Source organism: Acomys minous (assembly GCF_964271855.1).
Source record: "Acomys minous genome assembly, chromosome: 11".
Classification (NCBI taxonomy): Eukaryota; Metazoa; Chordata; class Mammalia; order Rodentia; family Muridae; genus Acomys; species Acomys minous.
Window position 1 is genome coordinate 37,470,990 of NC_140492.1, and position 23,757 is coordinate 37,494,746.

At 38.9% G+C, this 23,757-nt stretch overlaps 1 protein-coding gene across 2 annotated transcripts in view; it reads left to right on the forward strand.

The window, feature by feature from the left end:
• The window catches only part of LOC311608677 (transmembrane protein 45A-like), a 36,321-nt gene that overhangs the window by 10,650 nt on the left and 1,914 nt on the right, over window positions 1-23,757 (forward strand). For both annotated transcript variants that reach the window (XM_084801270.1, XM_084801269.1), the window contains exons 3-6: window positions 7,422-7,614; window positions 9,915-10,121; window positions 12,175-12,362; window positions 22,790-22,935. In XM_084801270.1, coding sequence (XP_084657396.1) covers window positions 7,422-7,614; window positions 9,915-10,121; window positions 12,175-12,362; window positions 22,790-22,935 — 734 coding nt within the window. The remainder of the gene's footprint in view (window positions 1-7,421; window positions 7,615-9,914; window positions 10,122-12,174; window positions 12,363-22,789; window positions 22,936-23,757) is intronic.

Below are 23,757 nucleotides of genomic sequence, written 5' to 3' on the forward strand. Positions count from 1 at the left end.
TTGATTTTGGCTATTGGCTTGCTATATATAGCCTTCATTATGTTGAGGAAAGTGCCTTGTATTCCCGATCTCTCTAAAACTTTAAACATGAATGGGTGTTGGATTTTATCAAATGCTTTCTCTGCATCTAAAGAGATGATCATGTGGTTTTTTACTTTCAGTTTGTTTATATGGTGGATTACATTGATGGATTTCCGTATATTAAACCATCCCTGCATGCCTGGAATGAAGCCTACTTGGTCATGATGAATGATATCTTTGATGTGTTCTTGTATTTGTTTTGCAAGTATTTTATTTAGTATTTTTGCATCGATGTTCATAAGAGAAATTGGTCTAAAATTCTCTTTCTTTGTTGAGTTTTTGTGAGTTTTAGGTATCAATGAGACTATGGCCTTATAGAATGAATTTGGTAATGTTCCATCCCTTTCTATCTTTTCGAGTAGCTTGAAGAGTATCAGTATTAGCTCGCCCTTGAAGGTCTGGTAGAATTCTGCACTGAAACCATCTGGCTCTGGCCTTTTTTTGGTTGGGAGACTATCAATGATTACTTCAATTTCTGTAGGGGAAATGGGGCTATTTAGCTTGTTTATCTGTTCTTCACTCAACTTTGGCAAGTGAAATTGATCAAGAAAATCATCCATTTCCCTTAGATTTTCAAATTTTGTGGCATATATGCCTTCAAAGTAGGATCTTATGATTCTTTGTATTTCTTCAGTGTCTGTTGTTATGTCTCCCTTTTCATTTCTGATTTTGTTGATTTCAGTACTGTCTCTCTGCCATTTAGTTAGTTTGGCTAAAGGTCTGTCTATCTTGTTGATTTTCTCAAAGAACCAACTCTTGGTTTTGTTGATTCTTTGGACTGTTTTCTTAGTTTCTAATTTGTTAATTTCACTCCTGAGTTTGATTATTTCCAAACGTCTACTCCTTTTGGGGGTTTCTGCTTCTTTTTTTCTAGGGCTTCCAGTTGTGTCGTTAAGGTGCTTATGTGTGATGCTTCCAATTTCTTTTTAAAAGCATTTAGTGCTATGAATTTTCCTCTTAGCATTGCTTTCAATGTACCCCACAAATTTGGGTATGTTGTTCCTTCATTTTCATTGAATTTCAGAAACTCCTTGATTTCTTTCTTTATTTCTTCCCTGACCCAGGTGTCATTTAGCAGAGAGTTGTTTAGTTTCCACAAATGTGTAGGCTTTTTTTTTTTGTTATTTCTGTTGTTGTTGAATTGCAGCCTAAGCCCATGGTGATCTGATAGGATACAAGGTATTATTTCAATCCTCTTGTATCTGTTGAGGCTTTCTTTGTGAACTACGATGTGATCAATTTTGGAGAAGGTTCCATGGGGTGCAGAGAAGAAGGTATATTCTTTCTTGTTTGGGTGCAAGGTTCTATAGATCTGTTAGATCCATTTGACCCATGGCATTGGTTAATGATGTTATTTCTCGGCTTAGTTTCTGTTTCAATGACTTATCCTTCAGTGAGAGTGGGGTGTTGAAGTCTCCCACTATTATTGTGTGGGGATCGATGTGTGGTTTAAGCCTTTTTAGCAGATCTTTTACAAATGTGGGTGCCCTTGTATTGGGAGCATAGATGTTCAGAATTGTGATGTCATCTTGGTTGACTTTACCTTTGATGAGTATGAAGTGTCCATCCTCATCCCTTTTGATTAATCTTGGTTGAAAGTCTATTTTGTTCGATATTAAAATGGCTATGCCTGCTTGCTTCTTGTGACCATTTGCTTGGAATATTTTTTTCCAACCTTTTATCCTGAGGTAATGCTTATCATTATGGGTGAGATGTGTTTCTTGAATGCAGAAGAATGTTGGATCTTGTTTATGCACTCATTCAGTGAGTCTGTGTCTTTTTATTGGAGAATTGAGACCATTGATGTTGAGAGATATTAATGACCAGTGACTGTTAAGAGTCTTAATTTTGATGTTGGTTCCAGTTGAGCGTTTGTGTAGTTGTGTTTCTGCCATGGTATAGTTATCTATTTCCTGAGTAGTTTTGGTTGTAGCTTGACCCTTTGGGATGGAGTTTTCCTTCTAGTACCTTCTGTCAAGCTGGATTTGTGGATAGGTACTGTTTGAATTTGGTTTTGTCATGGAATATTTTGTTTTCTCCATCAATGGTTATTGATAGTTTTGCTGGGTAAAGTAGTCTGGCCTGGCATCTCTGGACTCTTAGGGTTTGCAGGATCTCTGTCCAGGCCCTTCTGGCTTTGATGGTCTCTGTTGAGAATTTGGGTGTAATTCTGATAGGTTTGCCATTAAATGTTATTTGGTCCTTTTCCCTTGCAGCTTTTAATATTTTTCTTTGTTCTGTATGTTTTGTGTTTTGATTATTATGTGACGGGCAGTTTTTCTTTTCTGGTCAATTCTACTTGGTGTTCTGTATGCCTCTTGTATGTTTATAGGCATCTCTTCCTTTAGATTGGGGAAATTTTCTTCTATGATTTTGTTGAGAATAGTTTCTGGGCCTTGGAGTCTGATATCTTCTCTTTCTTCAATGCCTATTATCCTCAGATTTCTTTTTTTATGGTGTCCTTAATTTCTTGGATGTTTTGTGTCAGGAGTTTTCCAGATTTGGCATTTTCTTTAATGGTTGCTTCAAGATCTATGATTGTACTTCTAGACCTGAGATTTGTTCTTCCACCTCTTGGATTCTCTTAGACAAGCTCAGTACTGTGTCATTCGCCTTCTTCTCTGAGGTCTCACGTTCTCGTTTTTCTTCTGTCTGTGTGTTTATCATTGAATCCATTTTCATCTTCATATCTTGAACAGATTTTTTGATTTCTTTCATCTGATTTTTTGTATATTCCTGAGTTTCTTCCATTGTCGCTTTATAGGTCTTCAGATCTTGAACCGTTTTATTTATTTCTTTCATCTGGTTATTTACATTTTCCTGAAAATTTTCCAGTTCCACTCTATGTGCTTCTTTTATGTCTCTCACCTGCTTGGCTGCGTCTTCCTGCATCTGATTTCGAATTTTATTTGTTTCCTCCATTATTATCCTCATTACCAAGGATTTGAGGTAATTTTCTTGTGTTTCCGTTGTATTTGAGTTCTCTGGGTTGTTTTCTTTGGGATAGCTGGAAACTGGAGACGCCATGTTGTTTTGAGTTTTTTTTGCATATGCTTTTACGCTGTCTTTTAGACATCTTGCCGTCTCTGTTTTTGTTGGGTAACTTCCAGAGTTGGGTGGAGGGAGTCTGATGATAGATTCACTTGTTTTCTCATGATTTCCGTAGGCTGGAAGCTCTGATACTTCACTCGTGTGGATGGCAGGTGGTTAGCCCTGTCATTTTGGGCTCTCACAGCCAGTGATCCTCAGCTCCTTTTTGTTGTGGGTCCTGCAATTGTTCTGGGTCTCTGAATGAGCGTTGGATCAGGCCAAGGTATCCACAGCTTTTCGGGTCCCCTGCCAAGTCCAGCCAGGGATACTGGACCCGAACCACACGTCGAGCTCAGCTAGATTCTCAGGGCCTGAACCGTCTGCCACAGCAGGAGAACTGTGGCTGCGCTGAGCTGGCGCCTCCATTGGGACTGAGCACTCCGCCCAGCCTGTGTCACCGCAGGAGAACTGCAGCTGCACTGAATTAGCGCCTAGGGTGGAATTGAGCTCTCTGCCTAGCTGTGTCATGGCAGAAGAACTGCGGCTGCGCTGAGCTGGAGCCTAGGGTGGAAGTGTGCACTCAGCCCAGCCTGTGTCACAGCAGGGGAGCTGTGCCTTGGGCAGAATTGCTTGCTGAACTGAGCCAGTGTCTCCACGGCACAGCACACTGAGCGAACCCGGGACTCTGGGGCTGAACTGTCTGCTGAGTCCAGTTTGGGTCTCAAGGCACCACATGACCCAAATCCTGTCCAGACTCCCCTCTCCCGCAGCAACTTCCACCGTCCACCACACCAATCGCCTCCACTGGAAGGCTCTGAGCTGCAAACCTCAGCCACCGCTGCTGGTGCCGCTGATGGCACTGCTGTCTCTGCCGCTGCTGCTCTGATCTGAGAAAATCCGCGCTCCTCCCGTGTGCAGGGGCAAGCAGGTCCTCCGCACCCTGGTTCCTCTGAACCGTGGAGCACTCCTGCTGCCGTGGTGTGGAGACCTTGGTGTTCCTGGCTCAGAAATCTGTGCAGTTCCCTGAATTGTTCACTGGAGCTTCCAAACACGGTCCACACTGCTTGCCGCCATCTTGGATCTCTTTCGCAACTTTTTCTTATGGGTTAACTAAACAGGCGGCTTCTCATTCGCATTAAAAGATACCATTCCATTGTACATATGTAGCACATTTGATTGTCTAGGCATCAGTTGCATGGTATCTAGGTTGTTCCCACCCCCTACCTACTGTGAACAGAGTACCAATAAACATAGATAGACAAGTGTTTGTGGAGCAGGATGTTGAGTCCATTGGTCCTACGCCAAAGAGTGGTAAAAATGGGTCATATGGCAGATTTATATTTAGTCTTTTAAGAGTTCTGTACATGGACTTTTTGGAGTGGTCACATCAGTTTGCAACTCCAGCAATAGTAAATATGAGTTCTCCTTTTCTACATCCCTTCCAGCATTTGCTTTCAGTCGTTTTCTTGATCTTATCCATTTTGAGTCAGGTGAGATGAAATATTATAGCTTTCTTCCTTCCTTCCTTCCTTTCTTTCTTTCTTTTTTTTTTTCAAGACAGAGTTTCCTCTGTGTAGCGTTGACTGTCCTTGACTCACTTTGTAGACCAGGTTGGCTTTGAACTCACAGTGACCTGCCTGCCTCTGCTTCCCAAGTGCTGGGATTAAAGGTATGCACTACCACTCCCGGCCTCTTAGACTTTCTTAGTTGTGAAGGATGTAAGATGCTTTCAGAGACACTTTTTAGACATTTTATTTTTTTTCTTTTGAGAATTCTATGTTCATATTTGTTGGGTTAGTTGTTTTCTTAAGATTTTTTTTTTGATTTCTTAGTATATTCTGGATACTAATACTCTGTCAGATGTATAGTGGGCAAATATTCTCACCTATTACATAGCTTCCTTTTCATTTGGCTGATTGTTTCCTTTGTTGCATGGAAGCTCTTTAGTTTTTTTCAATTATTCTTCTTTTAAAATTAATTTATTCAGATTACATCTTAATTGTTATCCCTTCACTTGTGTGCTTGCCCACCAGAAGAGAGCACCAGATCTCATTATAGATGGTTGTGAGCCACCATGTGGTTGCTGGGAATTGAACTCAGGATGTTTGGAAGAACATCCAGTGCCCTTAACCTCTGAGCCATATCTCTGGCCCTTAAAGATTTATTTGTTCATTATTTATACAGTGACTTAAAATTGGAGATGGTGATACCTGCAACTGCTTGTTGTTGTTGAAAATTGTTTTAACTGTCCTTGAGCTCTTATATTTTCATTTATTGTCTTTTCAATTTCTGTGAAGAATTGTAGTAGAATTTTCATGGCAAGTTCACTGAATATGTAGATTGCTTGTGGTAGGATAACCATTATCAAGGAATCATATTATATTTCAGGGCTTTTAATGGTATACTGATAACTACAAAACTTGGAAGGGACCATTTATTTATCTAAAAAAACTTAACTATAATTATCACATTATATATATGTTATAGCATATTATTTATTAATTTTTTGGTGAATATTAAGATTACTTGTGGTTTTAGTCTTCACATTTGATGTAGCAATGTTATTTTTTCACATGTATACAAGAGAAGAAGACATGTATAACAGAAATTTCTAGAGCATGTATTACAAACAGAATTTCTGTGTTTTTGGGTGTGTGGACTCTCAACTATTGTACTATGTGGCAAACATCTCTTCTTCTTCTTCTTCTTCTTCTTCTTCTTCTTCTTCTTCTTCTTCTTCTTCTTCTACTTCTTCTTCTTCTTCTTCTTCTTCTTCTTCTTCTTCTTCTTCTCCTCCTCCTCCTCCTCCTCCTCCTCCTTCTTCTTCTTCTTCTTCTTCTTCTTCTTCTTTTTTGACACAGGATTTCTTTGTGTGTCCTGGACTCACTTTGTAGACCAGGCTGGTCTCAAACTCACAATGATCTGCCTGCTTCTGCCTCCTGAGTGCTGGGATTCAAGGCATGCACCACTACACTGGGCATGTCTCCTCTTTTTATTTATCAAGAATTAGTGCTTGGAGAAGTCAAAAGACAGAGCCCAAGATATTCCACAGAGTTAGGACAGGAACCTATGCTCAATACTTTGAGACATACTGAATCTCTTCCATGGTTTGTATGGTTTAAGGGTGCACTGAAAGGGGAACCTAGAGTCTATATTGCAGATATGACACTGGCAGTATTTGGGTCAACTTCACAGTTTCCCCAAGAGTTTTCTTTTAAATCTCAGTGGAGTGGCCCACAGGAGTCTGCCCCGAACTGGGATTCTACTTTTCTTATCAAAGGATTATGTTCTGATGATTGTACAATGCATTTGAACAAAGGGTCACACACAAAATAAAAAGGCAATTACACTGCTCAAGCTCAATTTTTCTTTGGAACTCTGAAGCAGTATGTTAACCAATCTTCTGTGCTGTAATGTCAATGCAAAAGAGAGAGTCGAAGAAGAGAGAACTCAGGGAACCAAGCAGACTTCAGAAATGCAACCTAGGCATGATATGTGCCAATTCTGTGCTCAGTCAGCTAGCCAGAACTAAAAGCAAGGTTCCATTCCTCTGGCTAAAGAGGCTTACAGAGTGTGAAAGAACACACAAATGTTAGATGAGTGCTAACAGTCTCTCACACACTTGGTCCTTGATACTTTGAAGTCACATATGTGGAAAAAACCATAGGCAACTTCATATCATTTCATATTCTAAACAAGCAAATCAAGACTTCATACTACTTTCTTTTATATTTAAAAGAAAAATGGTTGATGAAGTGCATACTGCCTTTTAAAGAAATCCTCATCTTAAAACCAGCAACATTTTGCTTAATAGTTGTGAGATCTAGGGAATACATTTAACTCCTGTTAACTCATACCTCAATTGAAAATGGAATACTAATTCCTTATCCATGGGTATGCTGTGAAAGGTGAGCTGGAGATGTTATTTAAAACATCTCCCACAAGCTGGACACAGTGGCCCATGCCTGTAATCCCAGCACTCAGGGAGGCAGAGGCAAGCAGATCTCTGTGAGTTTGAGGCCAGATTGGTCTACAAAGCAAGTCCAGGATAGTCAGGACACACAGAGAATTTCTGTCTCTAAAAAAACAAAAAACCAAAAAAACAAAAAAACAACCCCCAAAACTCTCCCATAATGTGTACTATGAGGTGTCAAAGTGAATTTTAACTTTTTCTTGTCATAATTGCTACTATAATATGATTGCCTATATGTTAATAACCACTAGAAACTAGTCAGCTATTTGGGGATTAGAAATGATCTGGTGATGTTCCAGAAATGAAATGTGTTATCTGTACATTTGTATCTTTGTAGCCTATAGGGGATCTCGCAGGTCATTTGGTTCCTGGGATCACATTCATTATCATAGCTCTTTGGTGGAGTACAAAGAGTATCCTAAAGCACATTTGTAAGCAGCAAAAGAGATCTTCCTCCATTCTTACCAAAGACTTTTTCTCTCGAGCAGAAGTTTTGGAAGGAATTGTGCTGATCAGTGCGACAGTAATAGGTGAGATGATTTACTCTGTTTTATTTTCCTCAGTTTTGTCGTTTTCATATGTCTAAAAAATTTTTTTTTAAACAAAATCAAGGAACTACAAAGCTGAATGTTTTATTCAAAGATATTTGTTAAACATTCTAATTACAATTTCTATGTAATATTGTTAGGGTTCAGGAATAGTCACATACTGACCACTCGAACACCAGAGTCAGGTTGAAAGATATTTACTGAAAGCTTAACCAAGAACTGACGAGCCAGCAAGGGTTACAATCTGAAATTGGGAGTCAGACCATGCTCTTGAGCCATTTTCAAAGTGAGTTTTTAAAGGGGAAAAAAATCACAACCAGGCAGGAGAAATCATTTTATTCAGGTACAGTTTGTTCATATAACTGAGAAGAATATTTTCTATTGTATGTAGGTAGTTAGACAAAACACTTTAAGGTGATTGGCTGGGATTTAGGGTAGGGGAGTACTTGGGGGCTTTCCAGCTCTCTGGGGGTAATGAACATAGCAGGATGTTGCGGTCTTAACTCTAATAGAACAGTATAACATGCATTTATTATGTATTGCTTTATTCTAAACAGCATTAACCCTTTTTGGCTTCAGGCACATTAGCCTGAGAACTTGAACTTAATTTCATCTTATGATCATGAAGGAGATTTGGTAGTAAAATGACTTCTAATATGCTAAGAGTGATACCTGATGTTAAGAGAAGAGCTACAGTTTTGATAAAAACTAAAGTAGGGGGCTGGAGAGATGGCTCAGAGGTTAAGAGCACTGCCTGCTCTTCCAAAGGTCCTGAGTTCAATTCCCAGCAACCACATGATTGCTCACAACCATCCACAATGGAATCTGGTGCCCTCTTCTGGCCTGCAGGTGTACAAGGAGGCAGAACACTGTATATGTAATTAATAAATAAATCTTTAAAAACAAACAAACAAACAAACAAAAGAAAAAAACTAAAGTAGGCCTCAACAAGGAGCTATTGCTGTGTGAAAAGTTTAAGCTGATTATAATAATATAATTTGTTAAGAAGGTGGTATTTAGGTTTATATGGAGGCTTATTAATAAATTATAGTATTTAATTTATCTACTCAATCATGGTGATTTTTTTGTGAAATTGTTCGCATCCTCTGAAAGCATTTTATATCAATTTTTTTCTGACCCCTGAGAAAATAAACCCTACTAGAAACTCTTTTGTAAATTATGCAAAAATAATCAAGTGATTTTAAAAATAAAGTTTCAGTAAATAATTGCTGAGAGGTTATGGAGAGTGGTGAGGGCCGAGGAAAGGCCTTGATTCAGGATCTCACCTTTCCCTTCCCTCCTAATTTCCTGAATTAGAGAAAATAGTTATGTCAGATAATTTATGAAGCCCTTCCATTGCTTTTGGGAATTCTGTAAAAATGGCCTATTTTTGAAGTTTCATTGTAGCCTTTCTGTTGTAAAAGAGAAAACTTTCTATTTTTCCAGTAAGGTTTTTTTTTTTTTTTTTTTTTTTTTTTTTTTTTTTTGTGCGTATGCTTTATTCATGAACAGAGGTATTTGGTATGACTCACATTCATTGTTTCTAAAGAGAAGAACTCTGCAAAACTAGATGCGTTGGTAAGTAAGCCAGCATCTTTGAGGAAGCTCACCTGCTTGTCTGACTGATTATACCACGTGCTGTAATGACTGGGGCTTCTTGCTTATTCTTAGCTAGAGGAAGCTGAATCTTAGTTTTTGTTTTGAACTCAGGAACCAAGCCCAATCTTTTACCTATTGGCTATCTGGAAGTCTAACAGCTAGGAAATGAACAGTCAGCCTATCTAGGACAGTCTCATAAATCTTGGGCATTAGTTAGAAATAGATACTTGAACCAAAGAAAATGAGCAATGAAAATTGGTTATCTGAGCGAGCATTTGAACCTTTAAAAAAAAGTCTAAAATGGCTGGGCCGTGGTGGTGCATGCCTTTAATTCCAGTACTCAGGAGTCAGAGGCAGAGGCAGGTGTATTTCTATGACTTCCATGCCAACCTGGTATACAGAACAGAGTTACAGGACAACCAGGACTACACAGAGAAACCCCCGTCTTGAAAAAAACAAAACAAAACAAAAAGACCAACCAACCAAACAAACAAAAGAAAGTCTAAAGTGTTAATACAAAGCTCCCAGGGAACCATGTAGAGAGGAAGTAATGTTTTAAGAGTTTAAGAGTTTAAGAGTTTAAGAGCTTACATTGAGTAAGCAGTGGTCATATCTTCCTTCATGTGTGTGCTAGGTAGAGCCATGAAGAATGTTGCTAAAATTGTTGCATGATTTTTCTACAGGAATAACTGGCCAATACATTTATCTTGAAAACCACGGTCAGTTCTCAGATAAAGAATTCTGGTTTCTCCGGAATATGCGATGGCATCATGCTGTCATATACGCCATCTTTGCATTGCTAGGTGCGACAAGGATCTTATGTTTCACCATTAGTTCACTTCCAGTTTCTTTGGTCAACTTAATGTTGTCAAATGCCTTCTTTGTGGAGGGTAAGTATAGAGGGGTGGGGTTACATCCCTCTTTTTCCCTGTGTTTGGCTATCCTGGACTTGTTTTGTAGAACAGGCTGGCCTTGAACTCATAGTGACCCGCCTGCCTCTACTCCCCCCCCCCCCAAGTGCTGGGATTAAAGGCGTGAGCCACCACGCCCACCATCTTTCCTTTCTCAGTGCAGTATTGGTTGACAAGGTGAAGTATCTGGGCCATATTGGAATCAGACATGGTAGTGCACGCCTGTAATCCCAGCACTCAAGTAGGCAGAGACAGGCAGATCTCTGTGAATGTGAACCTAGCCTGGTCTAAGCAGAGAAACAGCCAAAGCTATATAGAGAAACCTTGTCTCAAAAAAAATTTTTTTTTGGTTGTCTTCTGTAGGATGTCAAGAAGTTTTCTTCTTTACTAACTCATTCTGCAATATTGGGCAGATACAACCATTTAATGTTATTTATTAGTGTTTCACATCTGTCCCCAAAGAACCTTATTTCTTTGCAATTATCTTTTTTTTTATACTTTTATTTTATTTTTTGGTTTTTTGAGACAGGGTTTCTCTGTGTAGCCTTAGGTGTCCTGGAATTGTTTTGTAGACCAGGCTGGCCTCGAACTCAGAGCAATCCCACGTGGTGCTGGGATTAAAGGCATGCACCACCACACCTGGATTTTTATACTTTTAATAATGAAAATTAAACCCAGAGCAAGGGAAGTATGAATCTTCAAATGAGGTAGCCAACTAGGTCTTAAATCACCAGTCCAGTAAAACTTTGCCAGTATGTACAAGAAGTAGAGTCTGCAAGCTTCAATCATATTAGCATTGGAAGTCCTAATTTTGAGAGATTAATAAAAAAAAAAGAATTCATATGTTTTGTTCATGTGTTTTCTAAAATTACTGTGGTGGGTGAGGGAGGGTCTTTAGTGAAGATGAAGGAGTAGATTGGCAATGGAGACTGAAAGCTACGAGTGGCTAGAAGCATGTACCATCTGAAGAAAATAGTTCTTGTTTGCTGCTTTTTGAGGACAAGAGCCAGGAAAAAATGAATTGCAATAAGTACCAGCCTGGTTCTCATACATATATTTAAAAGATTTATTTACTGTACTCACAGTGTCCTGTCTGCATATAGACCTGAAGGCCAGATGAGGGCGCCAGCTCTCATCATAGATGGCTATGAGCCACCATGTAGTTGCTGGGAATTGAACTCAGGACCTTTGGAAGAGCAGACAGTGCTCTTATGCAAATTTCTGTTTGTTTGTGCGTTTTTTTGTTTGTTTTGTTTTGGTTTTTTGAGACAAGATTTCTCTGTGTAGCCTTGGCTGTCCTGGACTCACTTTGTAGACCAGGCTGGCCTTGAACTCACAGCAATCCACCTGCCTCTGCTTCCTGAGTGCTGGGATTAAAGGTGTGAGCCATCATGCCCGGCCAGCCAGTGTTCTTAACCTCTGAGCAATCTCAGCCCCCTTGTTCTCATATCTTTAATGAATATCCTTTTCTTCTAGCTTAATGAAGGGTATTAAGGTGAAATCGGAACATGTTATGTAATAAAACAGTGCTTGTTAGATGCTACTTGCAGATAACCTTGCCACCCTTACGGAGATGTGATTTATGATTTATACTTACTTGTTTATTTATGGCACTGAATTCCTTAAGGCAAGGCTTTGGCTTCAACTTCTTAATCTTCATATTCACATGAATTGAAGCTCCCTACTTTGTCATGTTTATTATTCATCAGCCTGCATAAAATTGTTTTTTTTTTCTTTAGATCAGTTAGTTGAGAATTTCATACTATGGGAGAAAATAAAGGTTGGAGAAGGAAAATGAGGGTTGAATTTCAATAATTCTATTCTAAGTAGGCAGTGATAACTCCCCCCCCCCCCAAAAATTGCCAAGCTCCATTGCTGGGAGATTCAGTGGGGATCTCATGTTTTATTCCATTGTCTAGGTATATGAAATTCTGTGGATAGAGAAGGAAGAGAGGTGTGAGAGACAAGCGTTGAGTGGGCTGTCCGTGTTTTTTATTAAAAGAACCAAACCCAACATTTTCTACCCTATTAGCTTTCATCTTCTACTACCACACCTATGGCCGGTCATCAGTGGACAGCTTTGTGCACCAACTGTTTAGCTTCAATGCATTTTTGATAGGTCTGGTGGCCTTTATACAATTCCTCTCTACAAAGACCAACGTACTTCTGGAGTTCCTGACGTCAAGTCTTACATTGCTACATGGGATGTGGTTCTGGCAGGTGAGTTGAGGTCTCTGGTTCTATCTTGCCCTTACCTGTGGCTTTTCTCCTTATTTGATGAGGTAGTTACTGAGAGGCTCCAGAGATTTTCCTGTGATGTGATGCCTATAGTGAGACTGTTGTTCTTTAAGTGGTTATGACTTTAAGTGACCCAGGGTTCCAGGTGGGAATGATAGAACAGCAGCCGAGCAGGAGGTAGGATGTGCCTGTTGTCACACACATCTGACTACCAGACACTGAGCTGACTCTACCAGTTTTTGATGATATGATACCTTATCACCTAATCAGCAGTAAACTCTAGAAATATAGGGAAGCCAGGAAAGTGAGGAGCCTGTTACTTATTGAGAAACAAGTATATATTTGCCATTGTATTAGAAAACATTTTTTTTTTTAGGTGGGGAGAGTGTCTCACTAGGTATCCCAAGTTGGCCTTGAACTGAGAATCCTATCATCTAAGGCCTCAGCATCCTTAGTGCTGGGATTATAGATGTATCCCATGTCTGTCTTTTACTGGAGTCTTATGAACATCATATTTCTTTCTGCTTATGACAATGTAGCAGTTAGGTGTTATCATTTCTAACTTATTAGTAGGAAGACTCAAAAAGATTTAGTTCTTTTGCAAAGCTCTTACAATCATAGAACTAGGCAATCCTCTACTAATTACTTTTCAAATACACTTAGTTTAACAGACAGGCACCCATATTAGTGGAGACAATGAGACCACATATAGGATATTATGGGAACTCAAGGAAAAAAAAATCCTGGATGAGTTGAGACCAGGAGGTGGATACTCTTTTTTTTCTATTAACTTATTTATTCACTTTGACACCCCAATTGCAGCCCTTCCTCCTTCATTTCCTCTCAGTCCCATCCTCAAATCTCCTCCCCTCCACTCCTGCTCTTCTCCTCAGAGAAAGGGAGGCCATACGTGTACCAACCCGCCCTGACCCATCAAGTTTTATCAGGACTAAGTGTATCCTCTCCCACTGAAGCCACCCAAGGCAGCCCAGCTAGGGGAAATAGCTCCAAAGGCAGGTAACAGAGTCAGAGACAGCCCCTGCTCCTATTTTTAGAGGACCCACCTGAAGACCAAGCAGCACATCTGCTACATAGGTTGAGGGACTAAGACTAGTACATGCGTACTCTTTGATTGGTGGTTCAGTCTCTGTGAGCCCCTACGGGCCCAGGTTAGTTGACTCTGTAGGTCTTCTTGTAGTGTCCTTGACCCCTCCAGTTCCCTCAATCCTTCCCCTCACTCTTCCGCAAGGCTTCTAAAGCCCTTCCTAATGTTTGGACATGAGTCTCTACGTTTGTTTCTATCAGCTTCTGGATGAAGCCTCTCAGAAGACAGTTATTCTAGACTCCTGTCTGCAAGCACAGCAGAGTATTACTAATAGTGTCAGAGGTTGCGTGTCTCTCATGGGTCTCAAGTTGGGCCAGCCATTGGTTGGCTATTCTCTCAATCTCTGCTCCATCTTTATCCCTGCACATCTTGTAGTCAGGACAAATTTCAGGTTGAAGGGTTGGTGTGTGGGTTGGTGTGTCCCTCCGTCTACTGGATGCCCCATTTGGCTATAGGAAGTAGGCACTTTAGGCTGAATAGTGAATCATAGTATGGTTATCTTGTACTTGACCTGTTTGGTTGTATTTTTCTGTATTTCTTTACATTTATTCATTTCCTATTTAAAGAAGTCCTGCTTATTCGATTTGATTTAAGGTCATCTTCTTGTGCTTCAGCTCTGTTAGGATTTTGAGTGCTCATTGTTGTAGGAAAGCTGGGCTGTGGTGGTGGCAGACTCTTGTTGACTGTGTTCTTGTGCTGGCCTTAAGCCATTTGATTGTCCCTGGTGTTGGCAGGATGTTCCCGGTGCTGGTAGGACTCCTTGGGGAGCAGGAAGAGTCTTTGGCCTGACAGTGAGGCTCAGGGAACAGCATGATGGTTTGGTCAGGTTATTTAAAGTATTTAAACTTCACATGAGTTATAAGACAGCATTTCTCAGATGAAAGGGAGAGGCAGTCTCGTGGCCAACTGTATAGGAAATATATGTGTGGGGGTCAGAAAGTAACATGTCTTCATGGGACCAGCTTCCTTCCTGGCTGTGATTATTCCAACTGCTGATATGGCTCAGACTGACCTGGTTGTTCAGCACACTGTCCTTCCATATTGACCAATATGGAAAGAATAGAAGCTGGTAGAGAGTGTGGCAGAAGGAAGAAGCCAGGCACTCCTACTTTGGAATACTGTCTGGGCCATTCAGAAGGTTTTGACCATTGCCAATATTATTGAAGTTTCTGAGTTCGATCCTTCCCCTTTTATAATAGAAGGGATAATAAAACCTCCTTATTGATGTTATTTTTAAGACTAAAGATTATTTCAAAGAGGCTGGAGAGATGGCTCAGCGGCTAACAGCACTGTCTGCTCTTCCAGAGGTCCTGAGTTCAATTCCCAGCAACCACGTGGTAGCTCACAGCCATCTATGATGTGATCTGATGCCCTCTTCTGGCCTGCAGGTGTACATGCAGGCACAGTGTTGTATACATAATAAATAAATATATCTTAAAAAATATTATTTCAAAGAGCTTATGCATACATATGGATAAACTGCCTGGCACATGGCATATACCACTTGATCATATGTATGAAATGAAAGTTGTAGTTCTCATTCCTATCAAGGAGAATCAATACATGGAGCAATGTAATAAAGGAAAATAATGAAATCATAGTTTCTCCTGACGAATTCTGACTATTTGAATTTTTATTATTAATTATTTTATTTTTTACATATACATTTATATTATTACACATATATACAATAAACTACCTACAGCAAGAAGAAACATAAAACGATCAGGAATTATATAAATGTTACATTCTTAGTGTTTTGGCTATTTGTATTTGGCAGCCTTGAAGAAAATATCTTTCCTATCTTGGTGAGTCTAAGATTCTGAATGTAAATCAATATCTATCACACCTCATCATTAACAACTTAAAACATCTATCTAAAACTAAAAGCAATTTAACTCCTAAACAACTATAAGATTAATTATAAAACCAAACTATCTGGTTTTCAACCCCATCAGAGACTTGAGAAGGAATAAAATTAATTACCTGATTATACAGAGGGTGCAGGTTAGCAGCTTCCTAAATGAGAAGATGACAAGAGACAGTTTGCTACCTGAGCAGTCACCCAAAACTCTCTGTAACATTGGAGCATCATCTTCAGCCTCCTGGCCCAATATATCTGACAGATATATTTGTGAGGCAGGAACTATTGAGGACTTGCTTACCCTGTCTTGGCAGAGTTTGGCCATCGACTCTGCCTGCTTCCAAGCTTGTCATTTTTAAAGGCAGAATTCTGTCTGTGGTAGAAACGAGGGCATTTTGCTTATTTTTCTATAGAATCATATTTATCTGTTGTACTTAAGATTCTTGTGATAAAAATAGACTAGTAATTGATTTGACCAAATAACAATTAACTTGTATAACTTATTTATCCTAAATATCTTGCAATAACAATTTCAATGTATTGGAAGTAAACCTTCTATTATAATTGAGTTATATGGGTATAATACCTCATATTAGAGTACACACACACACACACACACACACACACACACACACACACATATATATATTGTGTGTAAAGAATAATCTTACATTAGAATTCTTTACTACTATATCTAAAATTAAACTTATTTTCCATTATATACAAAATTCTGTACCAGTGAATTAAAAATAACCTTGTGAGTGACAATTAAGACATTAAGTTGAGGATTAGGTTCACTAATCTACTTTCTGTTCTATCGTCCCTATATATTTCTATATTTCCCCTTCTTTCTTTTCAACCCCTATCTCCAAACCTAAGAATGGAAGATAAAGGAAAATAGAGACATTCCTGAGTCCAACCTTGTTTTCTCTCTAGATAAGACAAATAATAATGTATAACCAACTCCCATTGAAAATAACCCTCTATAGCCCAAGAAAGCAACCAAAAACCTACCCAACCCCCCTTAAAGGAAATAGGGTGTCATTCTCTTAAAGTTTCTTCTGGCTGATTTGGGACAAATAATACCTTTGTAGGGGCCAAAATAAAATTGGGGAAATGGTTAAACAAGTTAGAAATAGCATTTGTGGTCTGGTTTCTAAATGTTGAGAAATTGCAGGCTTAACTAGAGTCCTGTGTGGGACAATCTGAAATACTGGACCAATTGGGATTGGAAGCTTTCTTTGAAGGTGTCTTGGAAGCTGTCTTGCTCTGATGAGGACAAGAAACTGAAGCACTTGGTGCTGGAACATGAAGGCTACAGGATGTCAGCGTCCAGCATAGTGAGAGGAATGATCCTGTCAGGCCTGATTCAATATCAGTGTCTGGTTGTTTTGTTCTGAAAACATATAATTTCTCACAAGCATTTTACAGTTATAAAATTATAAATATGTAAGGTGTGTGTGATGCACAGAACAATTAAAGCTGGTTCTTTGCTCTTCGTATGAGCAGATAAAAGACATCTGCAAATCTTCATTTGTTCCATATGAAGAATGACATCTAATAATAATTCATAGGGATTCTGTAGCCAATCAGAAGCATTGTCTATGCCTAGACATTCATGTCTCAGCCAGTCTTGGAGCTATTCCCATATAGTGGGATTAGCAATATAAGTTACCTGCTTGTTCTGTAATTTAGGTTCATCACATCCCAATTGTATACCCCTACCTTATTCCCTCCCGATCTTCCCTTCCACCTTCATCACCTCTCCCTCCTTCCCTTAGTCCTCAGAAAGGGGAGCCCTCCTCCTCTAACATTTGATCTCAGCCTATCAAGTCTCATCTGTACTGCCTGTAACCCTGTCCTCTGTAGCCTAGCAAGGCTGCCCTGCCTGGGAGGAAGTGATTAAAGTTTGGTGGCCAGAGTCTATGTCCAAAGTAGTCCCTACTCTCCACATTGTGGGACCCACAAGGAGACTATGCTACTACATCTGAGCAGAGGTTCTAGGTCCACATCATACATGTCCTTGGTTGATGTATCAGTCTCTGTATTGTAGTATAGTTATCTGTATTATGTGACCAATATCCACTTATGAGTGAGTATATACCATGCGTGTCTTTCTGGGTCTGGGTTACCTCACTCGGGATGATCTTTTCTAGTTCCATCCCTTTGCCTGAAAATTTCAAGATTTCTTTGTTTTTAATAGCTGAATAGCATTCGGGTGTATAAATGTACCATAGTTTCTTCATCCATTATTCAGTTGAGGGACACATAGGTTTCCACATTCTGATTATTACGAGTAAAGCTGCTATGAACATAGTTGAGCAAATGTCCTTGTTGTGTGGTGGAGCATCTTTTGGGTATATTCCCAGGAGTGGTATGGCTGGGTCTTGAGGTAGAATTATTCCCAATTTCCTGAGAAAGCACCAGATTGATCTCCAAAGTGGTTGTACAAGTTTAAGCTCCCACCAACAATGGAGTGTAGTAGTGTTTCTCTTTCTCTACATCCTTGCCAGCATGTCCTGTTACCTGAATATTTGATCTTAGCCATTCAAATAGGTGTAAGATGGAATCACAGAGTCATTTTGAGTTGCATTTCCCTGATAACTAGGAATGTTGAGAATTTCTTTAAGTGTTTCTCAGCTATTTGATATTCCTCTGTTGAGAATTCTCTGTTTAGTTCTGTACCCCATTTTTTAATTAGGTTATTTTGTTTGGGTGGTGTTTAATTTCTTAAGTTATTTACATATTATGGATATTAGTGCTCTGTCAGATTTAGGGTTGGTGAAGATCTTTTCCCAGTCTGTAGGCTGTTGTTTTGTTCTGTTGACAGTGTCCTTCACCTTGCAGAAGCATTTCATTTTCATAAGGTCCCATTTATCAATGGTTGATCTTAGGGCCTGAGCTGTTGGTGTTCTGTTCAGGAAGTTCTGTGCCAATGAGCTCAAGGCTCTTATCCACTTTTTCTTCTAACAGATTTAGCGCGTCTGATTTTATGTTGAGGTCTTTAATCCATTGGGACTTCAGTTTCCTGCAGGGTGAGAGATATGGGTCTATTTGCATTTTTCAACATGTAGCCATCCTGTTAGACCAGCAACATTTGTTGAAGATGCTATCTTTTTTCCATCTTGTCTTCTTGTCAGAAATCAGTGTCCATAGGTATGTGGGTTTATTTTTGGGTCTTCTATTCAATTACATTGATCAACCAGCCTAGTTCTATGCCAATGCCATGCTATTTTTATTACTGTTGCTCTATAGTACAACTTGAGATCTGGGATGGAGATTCAGAAGATCGTTTATTGTACAGAATTGTTTTAGCTATTCTGTTTTTTTGTTTCTCCATATGAAGTTGAGAATTGATCTTTCAAGGTTGGTAAAGAACTGTGTTGGAATTTTGATGGGAATTGCACTGAATCTGTGGATTGCTTTTGGTAAAATGATCATTTTTACTATGTTGATTCTCCCAATCCATGAGCATGGGAGATCTTTCCATCTTCAAAATCTTCTTCAAATTCTTTCTTTAGATATTTGAAGTTTTTTTTTTTTCATACAAGTCTTTCACTTTCTTTGTTAGAATTACACCAAAATACTTCATATTATTTGTGGCTATTGTGTAGGGTGTAGCCTCCCTAACTTCTTTCTCAGCTTGTTTGTCATTTGTATATAGGAGGGCGAGGGTTTTTTTGAGTTGATTTTGTATCCAGCCACTTTGCTGAGGTGTTTATCAGCTGTAAGAGTTCCTTGATAGAATTTTTGGGGTCTTATGTATATTATCTTATGTATACTTATGTATACTATCATACCATCCATGAATAGTGATAGTTTGCCTTCTTCCTTTCCAATTTGTATCTCCTTGATCTCCTTTAGTTGTCTTATTGCTCTAGCTAGGACTTCACATACTACATTGAAGTGCTACAGAGAGAGTGGACAGCCTTGTCTTGTCCCTGATTTCAGTGGAATTGATTTAAGTTTCCCTCCATTTAGTTTGATGCTGGCTATAGGCTTGCTGTATATTGTCTTAATTATGTTTAGGTATGTGCCTTGTATTCCTGCTCTCTCCAGGACTTTTAAAACGAATGCATGTTGGATTTTGTAAAATGCTTTTCTGACATCTCAGGAGTTGATCATGTGGTTTTCTTCTTTTAGTTTCTTTACATGATTAATTATATTGATGAATTTCCATATATTGAACCACCTTGCATGCCTGAGATGAAGGCTACTTGGCCATGGAGAATGATAGTTTTGATGTGTTCTTGGATTTGGTTTGCGAGTATTTTATTGAGTATTTTTGCATCAATGTTCATAAGAGAAATTGGCCTGAAATTTTCCTTGTTGAGTCTTTCTGTGGTTTAGGTGTCAAGGTGACTGTGTCCTCATAGAATGAGTCTGGTAATGTTCCTTCTGATTCTATTTTGCAGAATAGTTGAAAGAGAATTGGTATTAGCTCTTCTCTGAAGGTCTGGTAGAATTCTGCTCTGAATCCATCTGGTCCTGAGGGTTTTTGGCTTGTTTGTTAATTAATTAATTTATTTATTGTTGTTGTTGTTGTTGTGAGACTTCTGATGACTGCTTTTATTTCCTTAGGTGTTATAGCACTATTCAATTTTTTTTTACCTGATCTTGATTCAATTTTGGTAGTTGGTAGCTATCAAGAAAATTGTCCATTTCATTTAGGTTTTCAAATTTTGTGGTGTATAGGCTTTTGAAATAAGACCTGATGATCCTTTGGATTTCCTCAGTGTCTGTTGTTATGTCTTCCTTTTCATTCTTGATTTTGTTGATTTAAATACTCTCCCTCTGCCTTTTAGTTTAGCTAAAAGTTTGTCTATCTTGTTTTTCTCAAAGAACCAGCTCTTGGTTTCATTGATTCTTTGAATTGTTTACTTTGCTTCCAATTTATTATTTCATCCCTGAGTTTGATGATTTCTAGCCTCTACACCTCTTGGGTATGTCTGCTTCTTTTTGTTCTAGAGCTTTCAGGTGTGCTGTGAAGTTGCTAGTATGGGATTTTTCCATATTCTTTATTAAGGCACTTAGTGCTATGAATTTTCCTCTTAGCACTGCTTTCATTGTGTCCCATAAGTTTGGGTATTCTGTGCCTCCAGTTTCACTGAATTCTAGGAAGTTTTTAAATTTCTCTTTTTATTTCCTCCCTTACCCAGATGTCATTGAGTAGGAAGTTGCTCAGTCTGCGTGAGTTTGTAGGCTTTCGGTTGTTTCTTTTGTTGTTGAATTCCAGCTTTAATACATGGTGATCTGATAAGATGCAAGGGACTATTTCAGCTTTCTTGTATCTTCTTGCACTGTCCTCTAGGCATCTGATTGTCTCTGGTGTTATCAGACCTAGAGGTTCCTCCAATGAGGTTTCTGTCTGTGTCCCATGTGGGTCAGGCAGGTTGGGAGCAAGTAAAGACAGCTCCAAGCCAAAGGTTGTTTGCTAGGGCTCCCTAGAGGCCTCCTCAAAATGGTGGACAGTGGGTGTTAGAGCCTGCACCCAACTCAGCTCAGCTGGGTTCCCTGTCTGTATCCCAGTTGAGTCAGGCAAGAGAGGAGTAGGCTGATAGATTTCCAAACCCAAAGCTGCTCAAGTGCCCTATAGTCCTTTTAGAGATGGCAGGGTTCTACCTATCTGCTATATGTTCCAGGTGGGCTAGGCCAGCAAGCAGCTGTGGGGCTGCAAGAGATTCAAGCTTAAAGCTGCTCAGGTGCCCCACAGACCTTATTGAGAGGGCAGCAAATGTGAGTCTTGGCGATTATTTGAAATTTAAGGGAGAAAAGAAATTAAGGCTTTAGTCTATACAGACTAAGTGCATATTTTCTGGTAAAATTCCATTATTTGTGAAATGAAGGAAGCAGGATAAAGGTTATAATTCCAAATAAGCCATTAGAAGGAACTCGAAGTCACTGAAATGGATACATGGTCAACAAATGGTAGCATTTGTATAATTATCCATGATAGTATCCCAATTTCTATATCTTATTTTACTCTAGAGATCTGAAATCAGTCAAACAAACATCTATAATTTTTATTGGGATAAAGTTCATATAACTTACAACTTTAAAGAATAAAATTTAGCAGCATTTAGTCAATTCGTAATGTCATATATTACTACCTCAAATGATCCCCCAAACATTCTTATCCCTACAAAGAAACCATGTACCCAATTAGCAGTCATTCTCCTTTGTCTCTGCTCCCAGGCCTTTCTAATGTCCAGTGTGTTTTCTAACCCCATCTATTATGGATATTTTATATAAAAGAGGACAATACATGACCTACTCTTTCTGCTTATTTTCACTCAGCATAATACCTTCAAGCTTCATGCATGCTATTGCATATATTATACTTCATTTTTTCATATTTGGATAGTCATCATGCTACTATGAACATTTATCCACACATTGTCTTTTGACTACTTGGAGGCATTCTTAATAGTAGACTGTTAGGTCATATAGCAATTCAAAATTTTACTTTTTGAGAAACTGTTAATCTTTTCCCATATTAACAGTTGCATTTTGCAGGTTTATGGGTTCCAATCCCTCTGCATCCCCACCAACATTTGCTATTTTTTAATTTACTATTATGATTGCTCTTCTAGTGAGGAGCAGGTGGTATCCCATTACCATTTCAATTTGCTTTTCTCTAATTACCAAAAATGTTGTTCAACTTCCATGTGCTTATTGACCATTTGTGTATAACAGAATAACTTTCTCTATACATGAGAATTTAATTTATGTATACAGTGAATTTATGATCATATAATTCATCATATAATTCTCCCATTTTATCTCTCGTAGTTTCTGAATACCTCCTCAAGTCATCTCTCTTCCAGCTCACATCTTCTCTTTCTTGAAGCCTAAGTCAAACTAGTGCTTTCCTCATGTACACAGTGTAGGATCATTCACTACATGGGGAATCACCCAGTGGCCATACTCTCTAAAGAAAATGACTTTCCTTTCTCCAGTAGCTTCTAACTCTCAATAGCTCCTCGGGAAACCTCAGGACCTGGAGAGAACATCTACTATCTTTCCCAGAATTTTTCTTGGTTTTATTTTGTGGCTGTTTTGAGGCGTATGACCACATCTTTCTTGATATTTTTTAGTGGGACACCCATGTCAATTTCAGAAGACATCATTTCACAGCATAATTCCCAATCTACTGGCTTTTACACTACTTCTGTCCCTCTTTTGAAATGTTCCCTGGGCCTTGGAACTCATACTAATCAGAGGATTAATAAAGATGGCCCATTTAGGGGCTAATACTCCTTTGAGATATTTTTAGAGAGATGACTAGGTAGATATTGTCTGAGCTACTAAAATTAGTAGAGAAACTATGATTTATCTGTGCCGTCTCTGACATTGGCAACTATCTAGTTATCAAGCACTTTGAATAACTATGTCTGATTATTTTGTGTGTCATATAGTTTCTTTTATTTTAAAACACAGGCTGGTTTTGTCCTGTTTCCCCAAAACAGAGATCATGTATGGGACCTGTATGATAACAGCAACATTGCACTTCTTGCCACGTGCTTTTGCAGTTATTATGTATTGGCCCAAATCATCATTGGAATTAATTATCTTCTTATTACCTGGTAAGTTAATGACTTGCATTCATCAAGACTCAACTAAGTTGGGCTGAGCATGGTGGCGCACGCCTTTAATCCTAGCACTCAGGAGGCAGAGGCAGGCAGGTTTCTGTGAGTTTGAGGCCAGCCTGGTCTACAAAGTGAGTCCAGAACAGCCAAGGTTACACAGAGAAACCCTGTCTCAGAATAAAAAAAGACTCAAATAAGTTAATCTTAAAATTCCAATCCTTGTCTGTTTTTCTTCTAGGGATCTGTTTGATTCCTAGTCCTTCTGTAGGGACAGGTCCAAACTTTATCCGACCATGTAAGGCAGAAAATTAGAATAAAAATTTAGGTGTTTAGAGAAGTTTCTCATAAAGTGAGAATAATTTTGGTAATTTCATTTGCTATATCTGTTTGCATATTCCTTATAGTTTATGAGAAGTATGTTCTACATCTGTGGCCACAGTACACAATGCCCTCATGATAGTCATATGTAGGAAAAAACTGACTGGTTCATATTAATATTTTTCATGACATCACAGAAGTAGAGAGCTTGCTGACCTTTCACCATCATGAGGTTTTAGACAGTCTAGTATTGAAAACTGTAACCAGCAGTCTCTTCAAACCTCCATCTGCATTTGTTTCAAAGTACTGACAAGCATAGGATGGGAGGTCCTTCTGTGCACTTTAAAAACAGATTTATTATTTGAGAATTCTGTATGTGTATATAATGCACTCTGACCAGGTCTACTTCCATACTTTTCACCTCTAATTCTTTCCAGATCTCTCCAGACACATCCTTCTCTCAACTCCATTTCTTCTTCTTCTTCTTCTTCTTCTTCTTCT